The 18,320-nt window shown below is 37.3% G+C and overlaps 1 protein-coding gene and 3 long non-coding RNA genes across 6 annotated transcripts; 2 read left to right on the forward strand and 2 right to left on the reverse strand.

Annotated features, from left to right (window-relative positions):
* Window positions 1-137: 137 nt before the first annotated feature.
* On the reverse strand, window positions 138-5,405 carry LOC111328911 (uncharacterized). The gene is given in 3 exon segments (XM_088753040.1): window positions 138-1,392; window positions 1,395-1,570; window positions 2,039-5,405. Coding segments are annotated over 3 exon segments (3,813 nt in total). The 5' UTR covers window positions 5,226-5,405; the 3' UTR covers window positions 138-942.
* A 341-nt stretch (window positions 5,406-5,746) lies between these two features.
* LOC111328914 (uncharacterized) lies at window positions 5,747-8,415 on the forward strand. 3 transcript variants are annotated; one of them, XR_015998459.1, is made up of 3 exons: window positions 5,747-6,150; window positions 7,306-7,695; window positions 8,014-8,415. It is a non-coding gene; the product is annotated as an uncharacterized LOC111328914 (long non-coding RNA). The 3 variants fall into 3 exon arrangements; XR_015998460.1 differs by having other exon boundaries at window positions 7,306-7,496; XR_015998458.1 differs by having other exon boundaries at window positions 7,306-8,415.
* On the reverse strand, window positions 7,843-13,011 carry LOC148736123 (uncharacterized). Its single transcript, XR_015998461.1, has 5 exons — window positions 12,873-13,011; window positions 12,167-12,294; window positions 9,255-9,362; window positions 8,729-8,960; window positions 7,843-8,293 (listed from the first exon to the last, which is right to left on the reverse strand). It is a non-coding gene; the product is annotated as an uncharacterized LOC148736123 (long non-coding RNA).
* Window positions 11,047-16,006, forward strand: LOC148736124 (uncharacterized). Its single transcript, XR_015998462.1, has 2 exons — window positions 11,047-11,405; window positions 12,819-16,006. It is a non-coding gene; the product is annotated as an uncharacterized LOC148736124 (long non-coding RNA).
* The last annotated feature ends 2,314 nt before the right edge of the window (window positions 16,007-18,320 follow it).

The raw sequence follows: 18,320 nt of genomic DNA on the forward strand, positions 1-18,320 counted from the left end.
GTGTTGTCACATGAGCTGTAAGGGCACTCGGATTGAAGGGGTGAGAGAAAATTTAATCTGAATGGTTCCAACTGGTACATCTCTCAATGACGAGCCTCTTAATGGTGCTGTAGCTGGACATCATAAAGTAATCTATGGGCAGTGTGATATGACTGATTCCGTGTTTTATTCATCGATGTAAGCACATTATTGGTCAGAAAAAGGCACAAGCAAATCACTGAGTCAGCCAGTGAAATACTACAGAACAATCTGGGAACTTCTTAAAGTCTGTAAACTCCTTGGGCATATCTTTCAAAGCCTAGGCTTGCAAGATTCCAAGGTCTCACCTAATTATTTTATCTCTTACAAAGTGCTGAACTGTTCACTCAAGGGACACTTTCCAGAGTAAATAGCAAGTTCTGGGCATAATCGAAGATCTTGGCCGTGATTAAACTAGGTTGGACATTTCCTCCAATGAACACATTATAAACGGCTAGTTTATTTTGGGAATCTGGCCAAAATGCCTGCATTGTGTTCCCGCAGACTCTGTAAAACCAGACCACTACTTCTTACACAATCTTTAAAAAACACTCCGAAGGACACTATCCACTAGTATTTTCTTTATTACTAAAGCTTTACCTCAAAATATATAATGATCAGCAGCACATGAATGTTTTGTACAAGACAGCTGACGTAAAAGTTACTGAAAGTAAATTTCTAACATACTTGTTTACAGAACAGCATATCTTGGCCAAGTATTCGGCGACACAACCGCATATACGTTGTTATGGAAACACCGGGAGCCGATACAATCGTATCGACATCTCCGACATTCTTGAGTGAAACTTTTGCAACCATATCATTGATGTATATCGCCTTCATACGATTTCCAAGACATAAGTACACTACAACATTTACATGCGCTAAGGTCGGAAAAGTTTAATTTTTTGTTATCCCTTTTCTTCAACGTGGTTCGACCTCAACTGGAACAACAAGTTCCTCTTCAGTTCTGTGTAGATTGATTTTTCCTGAAATACAGTCAGTTGTCTCCTCCGATTTCTTGGTTATATTTAAATCGGTATGACATTCAGTTGCGTGATCTGTGCCGCAGGTGTTAGGTGGCGAAGGTACCTCTTCGCTTGAATCGATTTCATCATCGACCACTTTGATCTCGATTAATTCCTCACCATCAACATTCTCAACCGCTTCTTCACCTTCCGTAGCTTGCAGTTCTTCCTGAACTTGATCACCAGTTGATTTCTCGGCAATGCTGCTTCCTTCAAGCACCAGATTTCTTTCAAAGTCGCACCCCTCGACAGAACCTCCCTCTAAAGACAATCGCACGTTCTTAGCGAACACTTCAAAATCGGTGTCGTATTCTGGATCGAAGAGAGGATTTAACGGGTCCTCTAGGTCTCTAGGTTTGGATTGTACAGTAAAAACAGCAATCCCTGAACACAGTCCTCCAGAGTATTGGTTTCGGCCCATTCACTGAACAGATTTAAGCATATTTCGCCCTGATCGTCGATGTTTGGATGATAAATTTGTGTGATGCAACTGACATTTGGAGCAGCCTTTGGATAATCGATGGCTTTTTATTTTATTTATTTATTTATTTATTACAATTTAATGGCACATATAACTTACTTACTTACTTACTTACTTACTTACTTACTTACTTACATTAATAGATGATAATACAAAAGAGTAAAAAGAAAGGTGCCATAAGGATGGTCCGCAAAAGAGATGAATCCCCATGCACGGCAGACCACCTTTAACAAAAAAACAAATCCAAACTAAAATCAATCAGATCTTGCAGTCAAATAATCCCTTACACCCCTTTTAAAACAAGAAACACTTGGAGCCTGACGGACCGATAGTGGCAGCCCATTCCACATGTGGACAATCCTATTAAAGTAGCAAAACCTAAGAGTATCAGTCCTCGCGTAGTTCTTTTCAATTTAAGTTCGTCCTTACCCCTCAACGAGTATCTTTCCGAATGTGAATAAAATTGGATATAAGAGGATATATCTATATTAATATACCCATTAAGAACTCTATAAAAAAAATAGTACATCAAAAAAGAAGCGTCTGTCCTCTAGAGATAACAGGTTCAGTTTTTCTTTACGAGTGTTGTAATCATCATCAGTTTTTAGAATAAACTTGGTGGCTCTTCGCTGAATCCTTTCCAATTTGTTAATGTTTCTAGCCGTGAAGGGTGACCAGACAATAGTACAGTACTCCAATTGGGACCTTACCAAAGCACAGTACAACCTTCTTAACATGTTAACATCTTTCAGACCCTTGCATGTCCTTTTAATAAGGCCAAGAATCTTGTTAGCCTTGCTTGATATCTTATCAACATGAGCATTCCAGGACAACTTGTTACTAGTAACTAATCCAAGATCACAGAATTCAGATGTTTCTTCCAGAGAGCTCTCATTCAGCTTAAGGTCAGAACGAAAAGGCATACTTTTTTTCGTGATACGCATCAATTTGCATTTCTTTACATTAAAATCCATTAGATTTCGCTGACTCCAGATGTGTAGATTATTCAGGTCAGATTGAAAGTCATGTTGGTCTGATGTACAGTTTATCAGTCTTGATGTTTTACAATCATCTGCGTACAGTGCGATTGTGTTTCCAGGCATAACCACATCAGGCAAATCACTAATGAATATTACAAAAAATAATGGCCCTAGTAGGGAGCCCTGTGGTACACCAGATGGGATAACAGACCAGGTAGAACTCTGTCCTTCAATAACAACCCTTTGCTCTCTGTGGGTCAAGTAATCCTCGCACCATCTTAGTAGGCTACCAGAGATGCCGAAATTACACAACTTCAGAAGAAGTATATCATGTGATACTCTGTCAAATGCCTTAGAAAAATCTAAGAACACGACATCCACCTGTAGTCCATCATCCAAGGCCTTTGTCCACTGATGGTGTGTTAATACCAACTGGGTAGCACACGAGCGACCCCTTATGAAACCATGTTGCCAATCTGTCAGGTAAGGTGCCACATGAGAATATATGGCATTATATACAATCTTCTCTTGGCATTTACTTGGAATCGATAACAGGGATATAGATCGATAATTCTCTACCACATCTTTAGCATCTGATTTAAACACAGGAGTGACATTAGCTCTTTTCCATGAAGAAGGAACTCTCCCACACCTGAACGACAAGTTAAACAGTAGAACCAATGGGTAAGATAGCTCCTCTGCACATTCCCTCAATATCCTCGCAGGAATGCCGTCTACTCCAGTTGCTTTATTAATGTCCAAGTTGCAGAGGATATTCTTAACTTCACTGTACGAAGTGAATACATCCATCAATAAGTTAGGATTAATCACATCAACATGAGAGCTGGCAGAGTTTGATGTTTTTGTAGAGAAAACGGAGCTGAAGAATTCATTGAACAGGGAAGCTTTTTCCACAGGATCTTTGGCAGACCTGGCTTTGCCAGAGTAAGTTATTACTTCTGGCAGTCTCTTGCTCTTGGACTTAAGAGAATGAAAAGACCAAAACTTCCTTGGATTAGTCTTCAGCTTATCCGATAGGGACTTTAAGTACTGGAAATACTTAGAGGAGATAAGACGTTTGGTCTGTTTCCTAAGAAGTTTAAACTTTGTTGTCACCTCAAGAGAAGCATTGGCCCTTAAACGCTTCCACAAGACTTTCTTTTTCCTCACTAACTTTAAGACCTCTTTATCTATCCATAGAGGTCTTGGCTTGCGTCTAAGCTTCATCTTTGGTACATGTTGATTGACTGCCGCGAGAACAAGATCTTGGAAATTCGCCGTACCTGAGTCAATATCCTCACAGGATATGTAGGAATCCCATAAAATGTGAGAGAATGTATTTCTTAGACCATCAATGTCAGCTTTATCATATCGGTAAACTAATCTTTGACTGTTTTTCGGCCTGTTGAACTTTTTCTTGATCGCGAAACAGACTGGGAAATGATCTGAATCAAATCCATTTGGGTGCACAGTAGTTCCTTCGATGAGTGATTCATGATTCGTCAACACAAGGTCTAAGATGTTACCAGATGATAAGGTATTAGTGGCACTGGGACGAGTGATATATGGGTTTGTTTGGGTGAGAAAATGGTCATCTAGGATTTCACAAAAAGTTTCAGTCAAATCGTCTAAAATAGTTGGTGATCCAGTAGACCAATCGACACAGGGAAAGTTAAAATCGCCAGTGATAATTAAATCAGCGATTCCTGTACCAGAAGCTTTATTGAGAAATCTCCTGAATTCATCCAAGAACGTCTCTTCAGCGTCTGGTGGTCTGTAAAAAACTGCAAATAATAGACATCGTGTATTACTGGTCTTTAATTCACAGGCTAGCATCTCCGCATTTACCTCAAGATCGTATCTCCGTACACATGGCAGGTGTGATTTAGTTGCGAGCAACACTCCTCCACCACGCCTACCACGTCTATCCCGACGAAGGATACTATAACCCTCAAGATGTAGATCACGGTCATCAAATTCATTGTCTAACCAAGTCTCCGTCAAGGAAACAATGTCAAAGGAGTCCATTAATAACAAGGCATTTAGGTCGTTGATCTTGTTTCGAATACTCCTCGTATTTAATAATAAGCACTTGGAGAAGCCATTAGCAGAGCGAGGGGAAGATTCCGCAGAGACATCAGAGCTTAAGCTTACATTCTGCCCAGTTGAGAAGGACGACTCAAAGAATGAATCAGTGAAGTTAAAAGGCCACCCACAATTTTTGTCACAGAACCACTGCTCATCAGAAGACCCCAAGTCAATATAAGCCTGTAGATCCATGGTAATGCACTTTAGGTGGAACCATTTGTTACAACCATCGCAGAGAATCCCTTTCTGATTGGAGTGAACAGACTTCGTACATACATCACAAGGGCACTTCCAAAGAGGTTTTTTGCGAGTTGTGGATAATCCCGGAGATAATGACTGTTCTGGTCCAGGGTTTATTTCGATGTCTCCACATTGTACCAGTCTTGAGATATTAAATGTAGAAACAGAATTGGGATATCGAGTCAGGTCTGTACCAAAATATCCCTTCGCACATGTTCCAAGATGGCGGACTTCGAACTTGCCCCTGTAATAAAGGCCATCGTTCGGAACGACTTCCACCCTGATTGCATCCTAGTTCTCCTCGTAATGGGCAACGTTTGCCTGATTGTTCGAAAAGCTAGCGATGCTTTTCATGAGCTTGTGGAAATCTTTTGCTACCATCCCACACATTTAGTCTGCGATTACAAAGAAAATTCTCAGTGAAATTATATCGAATTAAATCGATCGTTCAGTTTTTCTCATCAGTTTCTCATCTTTGTAAAACATAGAATGCTCACTGAGCTTAGTCTTTTCTCTTTTGTACCGGTACAATTTCATGAGCTCTGCAAATTTTAACCTTCGTGGTGCAACATCGTGCAAACTTCATGCACAACAAATGAGAACCAATCAGAAGGTGACAAATCCATTGCATCATCTCCAAGGTTAACCCAGGGAATACCCCTCATATCTCGTTTCAAAATAGCTCACAGTGTACTCCTTCCAAATTCATGTTGAAAGAAAATGCAATTTCATAGGAAATTATCTGGAATGTAACCATTCCTCTTTTGTTGATAATCTTTTCGTAGAACTTGCAGGTCTTAACTAAAAGGTGTTTTTCAGTTTCTCTACAGTAAACAGATATTGCTTGCAACCAGGTGGAAAGTCGTATCACAAAGAAAAGCGAAATTTCCGATGAAGACAAAACAAACTTAAAAATTGTCAAAATGTAGTAAAACAGATAAAAATTTAGAGTCGAGAAAAAGGAGTCAAAATGACCCAGGGCTTGAGATTTTGACAGGAGAGACTGGAGACAGATATTTGGATAAAAATGCGCCTGCGATCAATAAGACATCGACAAAGTAATGCCCACCCACCTCCCCAAAGTAAGTTGTTACGATATTTACTTGAACTTGTTGTTGAGCTAGAGGATAGTACCGGCAAAGTTGTGTTAGAAGGATCTTAGATATGGTTCACTGGAAAATATTTCCCTTACTTTTTATTGGTTACTTATTGAAAGAGATAGTAGAAGCTTCAGATGCCGGCAGTCTGGGAGATTTGGCGACAGTTTTAGCGCAATTGGCCGGTGGGGACAATTGTGTTTTTCGATGTCCGAAAGGTAAGCGTGTTCTTGGTTTTAGTAACATTTAATGGTTAGAGGTAAACCTCATCTTTAGTGTATAACCCTTACTTCATCAAAAAAAAAAGAAAAAGAAAAAAAAGATGAGTACATTTTCACTGTTAAACTCTGATTTAATCCACCACAAGAAAAAACGATCAGGCCTTGTGATGGTATTTCAAAAGTGACTCTTACTTGCAAGACAAGAGGTTTGAAGCTTCACTAAACGAGATCTAAATCTAATGATCGGTTGAGATGACAATAAATCTAGGAAATAAAACGTAACCCAGTGTTATTTATTGCGGTAGCTATTCTCTCAGATGGACTGAAACCTTTTAAGTATTATCTAAACAAGTCTGTTCATGAGAAAGAAACGTTATCCTGCAGCAGTTGGCCTTTTTTACTGTTTTACTGGTACGTTTTGATTGGTTCATTTGAGATTATTTATTCACCTGCCAATCTGTGTTTACCACCAATAACTAAATTACTTAGAAAATAATTACCCAGTTGTAATATTTCATTCAAAAGATCTTCATATCATTTCTTCCTAATGTCTGCCATATTTTCTTATTATCATAGCTCTGAGGACTTGAGGTTAAATGAAACAAACTGCTACATGTAAAGCTGTTCAACCCAACAAGCACATATCACCCATACAATGATAAAGTCATTTGTTTCTACATCTGTGTCTTGGCAGTATTTCTGAATTTATTTTGCCCAACCAGACCTGATTAACTGGTCATATTTAGACAGAAGAGGTTTTATTATTGTGAAAAAAGGGAAGAGATTAGGGTGTAAAAATGACCAAGGAACACTCAAATTGTTTCTTGCTTTTAGCATCAAAAGTTAACTCTTTCTAAGGCAAGAAAATTTGGCTTTATCAACTGAGTTGAGGAATGTAAATTGGCCACTGTAAAGGGATTAAGGAGTTTCTTAAGCTGATGTTTGGAGCATTTGACCTTTGTTGGAGAAATCCCCCCCCCCCCCCCAAATGAGGTAGCACCACAGATTCTTAAGAAACTTATCCCCTTTTCCTTTATAGACTATGCGTGTTTCTTGAAAACATTTGTATACCTTCAGATAACACACTATTTTGGCTCTAATGTATTCAAAGGACAAAGTATCAGATTGTTCTCCATTGTATTCTCCTTTCAGCCTATAAGCCCCTTACTTGCAGTGGCCTCATGGTGCAGTGGCCTCATGGTGCAGTGGCCTCATGGTGCAGTGGCCTCATGGTTGTGCACTCCACTCCAGATTGAAGGGTCCGGGTTTGAGCCCTGGTTGGGGTCTTTGTGTTGTGTGCTTGGGCAATACACTTCACCCTCAAAGTGCCTCTCTTCACCCAGGTGTTTAAATGGGTACCGGTGAATTTTATGCTAGAGGGTAACCTTTCGATGGACTTTCAGTACTCCTTGTTCCTTCATGCTAGGGAAACCAGAGATAAGTCCTCGCCTAATAGGGCCATATGGCTTGTATACAGACCTAACCTTTACATTGTAAAAAGAAAATTATGGCTTCAGATACTCTGAGCAGAAGTTTGGCTTGGTAAGCATCATAATCAGTGAGACATCCATTTATAGGCGTGCCACAAACAGGACTGTTAAGACTGCTGGGTAGAGAGAGGCATTGAAAACACAGAGTGTCTTCACCATGTGAATACAACACAGTCATAATAACAAGAGAATAACTATACTCCTTTCTCAAGTATTTCCTTTAATTCAATTGAAAAACACCTTTTTACAGTTTTAAGCAACCATGTTTGTGACAGTAATGTTTCAACTAATAGAAACGACAGTGATCTTTATCTTTACATGAATGTTGTTCTCTTAATGTCCCTATTAAAATTTCCTCATTTTATTTCAGCTTGACACTTCCAATTTTGCTGGTTTTACAAAATGCTGTGATCTCCATGACATCTGCTAGGACACGTGCAACAATGATCGCACCCAATGCAATGATGACTTTAAATCCTGTTTAGACAATGAGTGTCTTTTAACAGGTCTGGGGAATAGACTACCAAAGGAGCAGTTGGATGCATGCCAGACATCGGCAGATCTAATGTACTCAGGAACACTTGCTTTGGGATGTGCATCCTATAAAGAAGCCCAGCGCAATGCTTGTCTTTGCGATGGAAGGACAACAACTAAAAAAAAAATGGAAGAGTTGGAGAGAAATGAGGAATTATGATCTTCAAAGGGCAGTGTATCTGTTTTCAGATTTAGGTGTTAAATAATTATTTTAAATAAAATTTTATGAAAAAAGTTGTTTAATTGGTCTTAAATATTGTTTTAAATATATAAAATAGCTAATTTGTCAGAGGAAGATCAAAAATGAGATGGAGGATGATTTTAGAGAATATTTTCTTAGAAAAAGCTGAGGAAATATGTTTAACAGAAATTTCATAGGGATAAAAAACCCTAGAGGGGTTTGGCCATACATGTATAAGATACAAAAGGACATTTTTTTTAACAATAAGAAACTGTTTTTTTTCTGTCACTGTCATGCTTTAAATCAACTTATGTAAGTTATAAATTTCAATGAGTGTTAAGAGGCCAAAATGGACAAAATTATGTCTTACCAGTGATGTGCAATGTCCTAATCAATCCTTCTTTTTGATCGATTGTCCTTCTCTTTGAATTCTCATAAACTCTTCTCCCTTGAGTTGCAACAGATTCTTTAAGTCTTGCACTGGATGTTGACTCTCACTGGGAGTCTTTGGAATACCAAGGAGACGGCGAACGACAGGGAATTTAAATGTTATATTCTGAGCCAGCCCAAAGAAAGCAGAAACTGCCCAGTAGACACATTGCCTGCCAAAAAAGAATGTACTGTGAAATTTGAACCACTAGCACAGAGACATGGTTTCCTAGCCAAATGTGGCAAGAAAGGAATTCCTCTATTGAATGGGGGACTGGGTTTGGGTTAGGATATCAAATATCACACTTAGTCATATGACTCAGTTGTTTTACATAAACTATTTGTTCTTTGCTGATCACTTCGGTCATGTGCAAGAGAATAAGCTGGGAAAGAAGGAAAGTCCCTATTTATCATGGAGAGAGGTTTTGTTTTCTTGGAACTACAAAACACTGTGTAAGGAAACTTACCGATGGAACTTGAGCTGCAACAAAGATCATACCCACAGATACCAGTCTTAGTGTGTTTGTTAACACCCACTGAAATCTGGTTGCATTGTGTCGTCGCAGGGCATGAAGCTGGTGATCAGTGAGTAAAAATTCAACAGAACAGTTATAATTATACAGTCACACTTGTCTAGTTGTTATCAACTCAGAGAACATAATATCTTATTAACCAAGCGCGAGGGCCGCACTGGGAGAATATCGGCCCAAGGTCTTGACAGTGCGGACCGAGTGCAGCGAGATCCGTACAAAAAAGACCGAGGGCCGATATTCTTCCAGTACAGTCCCGAGCAAGCTTGGTTAATAAGAGATTTATTATACGACTGAAGTTGAAAGGGACACAAGTGTGGTATCATTTGGGACCATTTGGGACAGTGCCCGGTCCAATACTTAGAGAATATTGGATCTGCAATAAAGCATTTTGATTGGTTGATTTTAGTTATTGGCCCTCTGACCGCCCGAGTCATGTAACAAAGTGATGTACTGCCTTCTGTTAAAGAAAATAAACTACTAACAACAATAGATAACTTACACCTGACTTACAAAGGCTGTATGGGTGTACCAAAGCAATAACAATTTACACTAAAAGGGGTAAGTCTCTGAATAAACTGTGGTGCGGTGCTGAGTATAACAAGGAAGTTTTAGTTTTATCAGCTAAGTTCACAATGTAAACTGGCCACTGTAAAGAGTTTCAAAGTCAACGTTTTGAGTGTTGGCCCTTGGCCAGAGCGAATGACCAAAATAACAATTTACAATAGACCACTTTCACAAATGGCTGCTGGATTAATATTCTTTTGTTTAAATTTAAATTAGCCTTTCTGGCCTCGTTCTCCAGTACAAAATTCAAAAGAATACATTATCTCAAGCGAGGCCAGAAAGGCTAATTTAAATTTAAACAAAAGGATATTAATCCAGCAGCCATTTATGAAAGTGGTCAATACCTTATCATGAATCATAATTGTATCAATTGTCTGAATTTGCAAAAAAAATTGAGTGAAATAAAAATATGAAAAACAGAAATAGATTGCTGAAAGCAAGGTGGCTCTGTTAACAATGTTTATACATGAATTTAAAAAAACAAAAATTATTCCATAATCAAATTCCATTAATTTGAACTAACACTATGAAAACTGTGTATCAAAATTTTAATGATTATCTAAAAGTGTATGAAAGCTAACATTCGGATAGCAACTATTCCATGGCTGTATTGTCAAATGTGTTTCTCATTTCTTGAGCTTTTGGATGCAACTGAAATCATTTGCAATCATACACTGTAGAACAGAACTGTTGTTGCACAATGCACTCATCTTACTGCAAATTCTATAACTTTTTTGAAATGATTTAGTATTTGAACATCTATCCATTAGACACCACTGACTTTCATGAAATTCAATTGTGCTACAAAGCAGACCAAACAGAAAAAGTACTAGTATTGGGTAACCTGCAAAATTCTAAAAGTCTAGCCTACAAAAAAGTAACAGTATAGGATTGCTTATGTCCCTGATGCAACCCAGTTTCATCAAGGATTTTATTTTGCCATTTGCCACTAGCTTTCTAAACTAGTTGATTGTGCTTTAACATTTTCTCTTAAGAAAACTGAGGTTTCAGAGTCTGTCAACAACATAAAAAAAATCACCTGATCAACAGGTGGCCAACTATCACCTGTTCTCTTGTCAGTTTTATTTTGGTAACAGCCAATTAAACATTCTATCTACACAAAAAGTATATCAATGTAAACTTCACTTTCCTTCACATTCAAAGCTTATTTGCCTTAAATTTAAAGATAACTGAATGCATAGACAGCTCTGATAATTCTGGAACTTGCTTTTGCTTCTTAGAAAGCATAAAATTCAAACTTTCCTCTCCAAAAAAACTACCACACCCAAACTCCACCCAAGATGTCAAGCCATTAGGCAGATATGTAAACAGTAAAACTTGGTTTAACCAAGAAATGAAGTAAACAATGGGCAGGGCAGGGCCCTGAATGCTATACCACCCCTATAAAAAGCCAGAGTGCTTATACAACAAGACACTTAGAATGTACATTTGACTCTGTGGTGAGAAAGGCTGTGGATGGGGTAGCTTCAAAATACAGTTTAAAAAGATTCCTGATTTTGGGTAAGTCAAATGAGAATTTTTTGTCAATTTGAATCAGTAATTTATGAGTTAAGATAATACCTGCCCTCTTTGATGTGAGGGAAAAACAGGCAACATACACAAACTGAGGTAAAGTCAAAGTGCTTCATAATTGGCTACCCATAGGATGAAAAACATGAAAAGAAAAAATATATGCAGTGAACTTTATCACTGACATTCTTATCTGTAACTATAGGATAGCAATAAAATAACATAAATTATGATTATAAATTAATTTTGATCATGGAATTCCATTTGTCATATCAGAATCAAGGCAGTGTGATTAACACACTACTTCCAAAAAATCTCCAAAATCTATGGCTTTATTCAACAAGCTACTAACAGGTGAAGCACATATAACAGTGTACTAAAATATGCAAGATTGTATTTATATCTACAATGCTTATAATACAATATGTAATTGTGTCGTCAACACATTCTGAATGGTGCTAAAACTGTTGAAACTTTTTTCATTTTATCAACAACAATTGAATAAGAAACTATCTGCACTTTCTAAACATTTGGGACTATGGTAAACTAGGTAATTTTAACATGAGGTATTTAAGCTTGAATTAAAATCCATTTGTGAATAACTTCCTTACATGCCATCTGATGATTCCTTTTAATCAGTAAGACTTACATTAAACATCAATGACTGTAAACTATGAGAAAAACTCTTGAGCCGCGAATGTGAGTATTTTTAATCAAGCACAATCATATATTATGTGAATCAAATTACTCACTTCAATATTAGCAAGATTAAAAATACCAACGGCACAAGGTATGATCAGAGTTGGGTCTGCTGCAGTGAGATCTGGAAACCACAGTACTCCTTCATAAGTGATCTCTGGACAAGGAAGGATAACCTCACCTGAAGTGAAACGAATAAACTGTGAAGTGGAGTAAAATGACTATACAACTAGTACAATTTCATAACTTTTATTTACTAAAAGCATTGGGTGAATGGTAGTGGATATTTATTGAGCTGTAAAACAGGCTGGTAAATGTCTACTACTTTCACTGGTCAGAAATTAAATGACTGTGCAACTTTGTCTCTTTGACTGCTTGGTACTACCTTATCACTTCCAAACTAGACAAACAGCTCATGCAAAAATCACTTTTCACATACCTGTATGGCACATGTTATTAAGTAAAAAAATGAAGTAAATGAATGTGTATTATAAAGTCACAATTTTAAGTCGCCAACTCTTGATGACTGATATACACGTCTGGAGTTGTATCTTACAACAAGGGCACATTTAATTCTAAGTGCTTTGTTTAATGCAAATTAAACTAAATTAGCTAATTGATGTGACTGTGTAATTATAGTGCGAAGTAACTCGTGACTAGACCTGAATTTTAGTCTATTTTAATATTTATCAAATTAATCTATAGATTCCTGAATTTCTTAAACTGGTTATGGCTGCAGCTCCCAGCTTTCCAACTTACAAATGGCGGGAAACAGATGACAAGACCAAAAGGCTTTACACAGAGCTACTTGCAGAAAAGCTGTCAAGCCCACGCAAATCAGGTTCCACTAATCTCGGTAGAAAGCCCTCCAATGGGAAAGATACAAAGTCACGGTTAACATCATCTCCTAAACACGATATCCCCAAATAACTTAACTTCGGATTTTCGTTTCCATCTCAAAATCTTCCCGTTGCTTTCAAAGAGAAGACATTTTTCAATTCAAGAACAAATTTCGTTCACAATCTTGTCAAAGGAACAAAGCATTTTTTTTAAAATAAAAATATCAATGAGGTCTTTTTTTTAAATGAAAATTCGCCCTTAGAATTTTGAACAAGAAATTTCTAAAAGATCCATAATGAATAATAAATACTGAGGTTGTGTGTATCTAAGACAGATGAAATAGCACGTAGATGAAGAAGCCTAAGTTTAATCAGTTATGAATTTGTGCTAATATAAATGTAAGCAAAGCAAATTGTAGTTGAACTAAACTTGAGTGAGTGGGTTCTTCATCAAACCAGAACGTAATCAAAATGAGATTCATTTCAACCGTGAGGACTTAACAGTGTCTTCAAACATGCAGAACGAAATGTAACAGCTTGGCTTAGGGATCCTAATTAGAAGTATACATTGTGCTGTCTCTCTATTGTTCGCTGTTGGATTCGCAGGGTGCAACAGATAGATTTTTCAATGAACGAAAAGCTTCAAAACAGTTCTCAAAACACCTTGTTATGGACAATATTATATGACGTGGAAACCTTGGCAATTTTTCTTGGAAATTCTCTTGCAATCTTCGTGTTTTAGAAAAGACGATTTCACTCGAGAAAAACTTCTGTTGTCTTGTTAAACCTGTCTGTTGCTGACTTGATGGTTGGTGTCAGTTCTGTTGAAGACATCATCAGTTACATTTGCTTGCTTTCGAAGGTCAGTTGTGTTACAGATTGGACAACCAAATATTTCATCCTGGGAGAATTCTCTGGCTGTCTTCGATAAGTTTTCTTGTCCTCGTTTCTTTGGAGCGGCTCTATGCAACAGTGTGGCCAATTCGAGGAAAAACCACTCCCTCACGAACATATATAATCGCTGTTGGAATCGTATGGCTTCTATCAGGTACTGCAAATCCAATAAAATTTTGCCAGTTGAGGTCTATGAGTGGTTCGGATCTGTTATCATGATTGCTTGCTTGGTAACCGTCTCTTGTGCGTACGCTCTTATTTGGTTCTATTCCAAAAGAAAGGATCCAAGGCTGTCTCAAAGTAACCATATGCGCAGCAAACGTTTGGCAAAAACTCTATTTATTGTGACTGTACTTTCTTTAATAACTTGGCTGCCTTTTACTGTCGTGTTCAACTTCAGCTCTATCATAGAGAGCAGCAGTGTAATTAATCGAGTTACTTGATGTCTTCAGTTAGGTAATTTGTTTATCAATCCAATTGTTTATTCCTTTTGAATGCCAGTCGTTAGGCAAACCCTGAGAAATATGTTTCTAACAACCAAAAAGAAACGACCAAATGTACGCCAACGAAAGACCTGGCCTCAAACGGATGCTGTAGTTTTAGCCCACTTCTCTAACCTAAATGGTGCTCTTATGTGAGCCTTTAGCGTAATTACTAAAATATTTCATTTTGGATTCGGAGGGGCCTTTTCAGTCATAACTTTGAGGTTTACATAGCCCTTGTTGTAACTTTTGAGATCTTTATATCCAAAAGGAAAGATTTCGCTCGGATTAGACGCTTGCGAAAGATAACTTCATCATACAACTATTGTTTAGAGGTTTGAAGATATTTATCATAACTGGGCCAAACAAATTGTTCATGATCAATTTTTTTCTTCTAATTGTTGTCTGGAAAAGAAAGTTTAAGGACAGAATTTTATTTAAGATGTGAATATGCTAAAGGGGCCTCTAACGAATAACAAGTATTTTTGTTTCTCTGCCAAAGGCGCCATCTGATTGTTCGTCTTTATTGAAAATGCTAAACGACATTATTCAAAAATGGCAAATTATTAGTCGAGCCGAATCTCTACGCCTCTTATTTACTTATTGTCAGCCTTTAATTTGTAACTATCAGAGAAATGGACTGAATGTGGTGTGAGGAAGAATAAATATAAGTCAAATAGAATTTTAAAGCATCAGCGCAAATTAACTTTCTTTTTGGTTGGGCTGAGCCACGTTTCTTTTATTCTTTCGGCCATCTTCTTGTTTGTAGCTAATATGAAATTGAACTGAATGTGGAGTAGAATGAAGATAGAAGTTAATTTACATCACAATTAGTATACAATCCAAATGGGCTAGCCTTCGCTTTTGTTGGCATTTTACGGTTGACACAAAAAATAATGAACGAAGAAACCTACATGCTCCAGTTCGTAAGTTCTAACACTGATCTATAAAAACTAAGTCGGCGAAGAATCGGTTATATATGTAATCCAAAATTTGAACTTTTATGAGCTAAGAGATGCAGAGCATGAACGCAATTATAATTTTTTTCCAATTATAGGAGAAAATTAATTTCCTGACGAGGGAATTCCGGGCACGCGAAAACCGTTATCGGTTTTCGAGAGCAATTTAACGCGGAATTCACGAGTCGAATAGATTTTCTTTGAATCACATGAATGATTAAAAATAAAAAAAAGAGAAAACAGCAATAAAATTGTTTTTAAATGTTTATTCTGAGCGCGAAAGGAGATGCGAAACAAAATCACATAGCCTCGTTTTCAACTCTCAATTCCACGCCACATACCTCGCCTCCCGGTTAGCTCAATTGGTTAGAGCGCCGGATTGTGTTGTGCGGAAGGTCGAGGGTTCGAGCCGCGGCCGGACCAATACTCATGGTCTTATAATAATTGAGGAGAATTTGCCACCTTTCTATAATATCAAGAAATGGATATATATTCTAGTCTTCTCGGGTAAGGACGAATAAACTGTAGGTTATTCTTCGATGTCCGGCTACGAAAAATTACTAATTTACAAAGCTGTTCTCTTTTCCCCTGTAAAACACCAAGGTGTTGATGGTAGCCTTTATTTAAAGAGGGTAGCACATAATAGTTAAAAACTAAGAAACTTGTGGCCGTCTACTATATATGAATGAAAATTACATTATTAAACTATAAACAATGGAGAGGTAATAGTTCTATAATAAGTACATAATAAAGTTAAAAAAAAATTATGGATAAAAGGAAGGCAAGTGAGCTTGATCTTGTAGAAATTGCTTTCTCAAGGCGCGCTTAAAACATTTTACACTCGGCTGCTTCCTTATTTCACAATTTAAATTGTTCCGGTCCTGTTTTGCAGACACTGCAAACGAGCTTCCTCCTTCAGTCTTTCTCTTGTATGTAGGCGTAATAAAATTCAAGCTGGCAAACCTGGTATTACGTGAATGCCGAGAGCTATTCAATTTTAAGGAGTCCATAAGATACTTTGGTACTGCGTGTTAAATTCTCCTATAAAATATTGCACATTTATTAATACGAGTTTCTGCGTAAAATGGCAGCCATTTCAATTTGTTGAAAAGCACAACAAAAGAGGGGCGTGGTTCTGCATCGAGTATAATCTTAGCTGCTCTCTTTTGGAGACGTAGAAGGCGTAATAAACATTCATTCGTTACTATGGATTACCAAACAACGCTGCCATAAATGAAAAGTGGCCTTATAGAAGAATTGCAATAAAGAATCCTTTGCCTTAATCTTGTTCAAAATACCAGTTCTTTGCCCTAATTTCTTACTAATTCTATCAACGTTATTTGAAAAAGAAAGTTCTGTATCTATGTCTACTCCTAATAACTTCACTGATAACTTCGTGATAACTTCCTGATAACTTCCTGATAACTTCCTGATAACTTCACTGATAACTTTCCGATAACTTCCTGATAACTTCCTGATAACTTCCTGATAACTTCCTGATAACTTTCTGATAACTTCCTGATAACTTCCTGATAACTTTATCACAACTTCCTGATAACTTCCTGATAACTTCCTGATAACTTCCTGATAACTTCCTTCAACCATTTAGCGAAAAAATCCGCCTTCTGCGTTGACTTTGATTGATCAGAACCAAAGCAAAACGTATTTAGCCCTTTATAAATCGTCCAGATTAGAACTTTATTAAACGTCTTGAAATAGATTGAGGGCCTGCTGTTTATATTTGTCAGAATTTTATTCCACCATTTTATTCAAAGCTTTTACCTTCAGTTACTATTGTAAGACAAATTTCATTTTTTATTTGCTTTCCTTAATAAAATAAGTTAAGTTTACAGATCTTTCAAAGTGGCTTTTAAAAAAACCTTGAATTAAGAAGAGTAGAGGAATGACGGGAATATAAGATCGAGGGTGAATTGCTTCAAGAGGAGCGAAACACTTGATAAAACATTAACATAAATGATTGAGAAATGAAAAACGATCAGTTTTGAGTTTAAAAATGCATGTGTACCGTGCAGTTGAATAATCAGCTCACAGTTCTGTATGTTCGGTGTGAGAGCCGCCAACCTGGAAAAGTAATGAAATAAAAAAACAACCAAAGTGGTGTTGTCTTGAAGAATGATCTCAATAGGGTTAACCGTTAGCCGTAAAACGGCCAAAAAAAATTAACTATTAGGCGTAAAAAATTGAAAAATTTTGACCGTCAGCCGTAAAAAACAATTAACCATAAAAAATGATTTTGGCGGTGACCACGATTGAAAGATTTTAACCATTAGTAGTAAATAAACCAAAATTTAACTGTGAGCCGTGAATATCTGCACTCCATTGAGACCCTCTTGAAGTCGTATGTGAATCTGTTAAAATAATTTTCACAGAATTCTGCTAGAAATTTAAATTGCTTCGAATTCGCTCGAATATAAATACGTTTCGAAAATTGAAAAACACCCAGTGTTGACGGCATATGGTATTTCGTGGACTGGACTGGACTGCACTGGACTAGTAAAGCGCGGACTAGTAAAACGCTAACTAGTAAAACGCGGACTAGTAAAACGCAGACTAGTAAAACGCAGACTAGTAAAACGCGGACTAGTAAAATGCGGACTAGTAAAACGAGGACTAGTAAAACGCGGACAAGTGAAACGTGGACTAGTAAAACGCGGAATAGTAAAACGCGGACGAGTAAAACGCTGACTAGTAAAACGTTGATTAGTAAGACGCAGACTAGTAAAACCCGGACTTAACAACAACAACAACAACAAAATTTCACACGAAAGCGATCACAAGACTTAGTGGCGAGCCAATGTAGTGAGTGACAATCCCTGTTTGACATTTAAGCTACAAATGGGTTTGTCATGCGCCAGATACAAACGATTTTATAAGTGTTGGGGTTTTTTTTACCACTCGCTTGGCGAATTAACAAGAGGTACCAAGACTCTACACTTTTCTTCTTTTATTCTCTTCTCTTCTATTGTTGCTACTACCTTCTACTACCACAGCTATTTTTCTTCTAACTTCAGC

This window comes from Stylophora pistillata, chromosome 3 (genome assembly GCF_964205215.1).
Source record: "Stylophora pistillata chromosome 3, jaStyPist1.2, whole genome shotgun sequence".
Lineage (NCBI taxonomy): Eukaryota > Metazoa > Cnidaria > Anthozoa > Scleractinia > Pocilloporidae > Stylophora > Stylophora pistillata.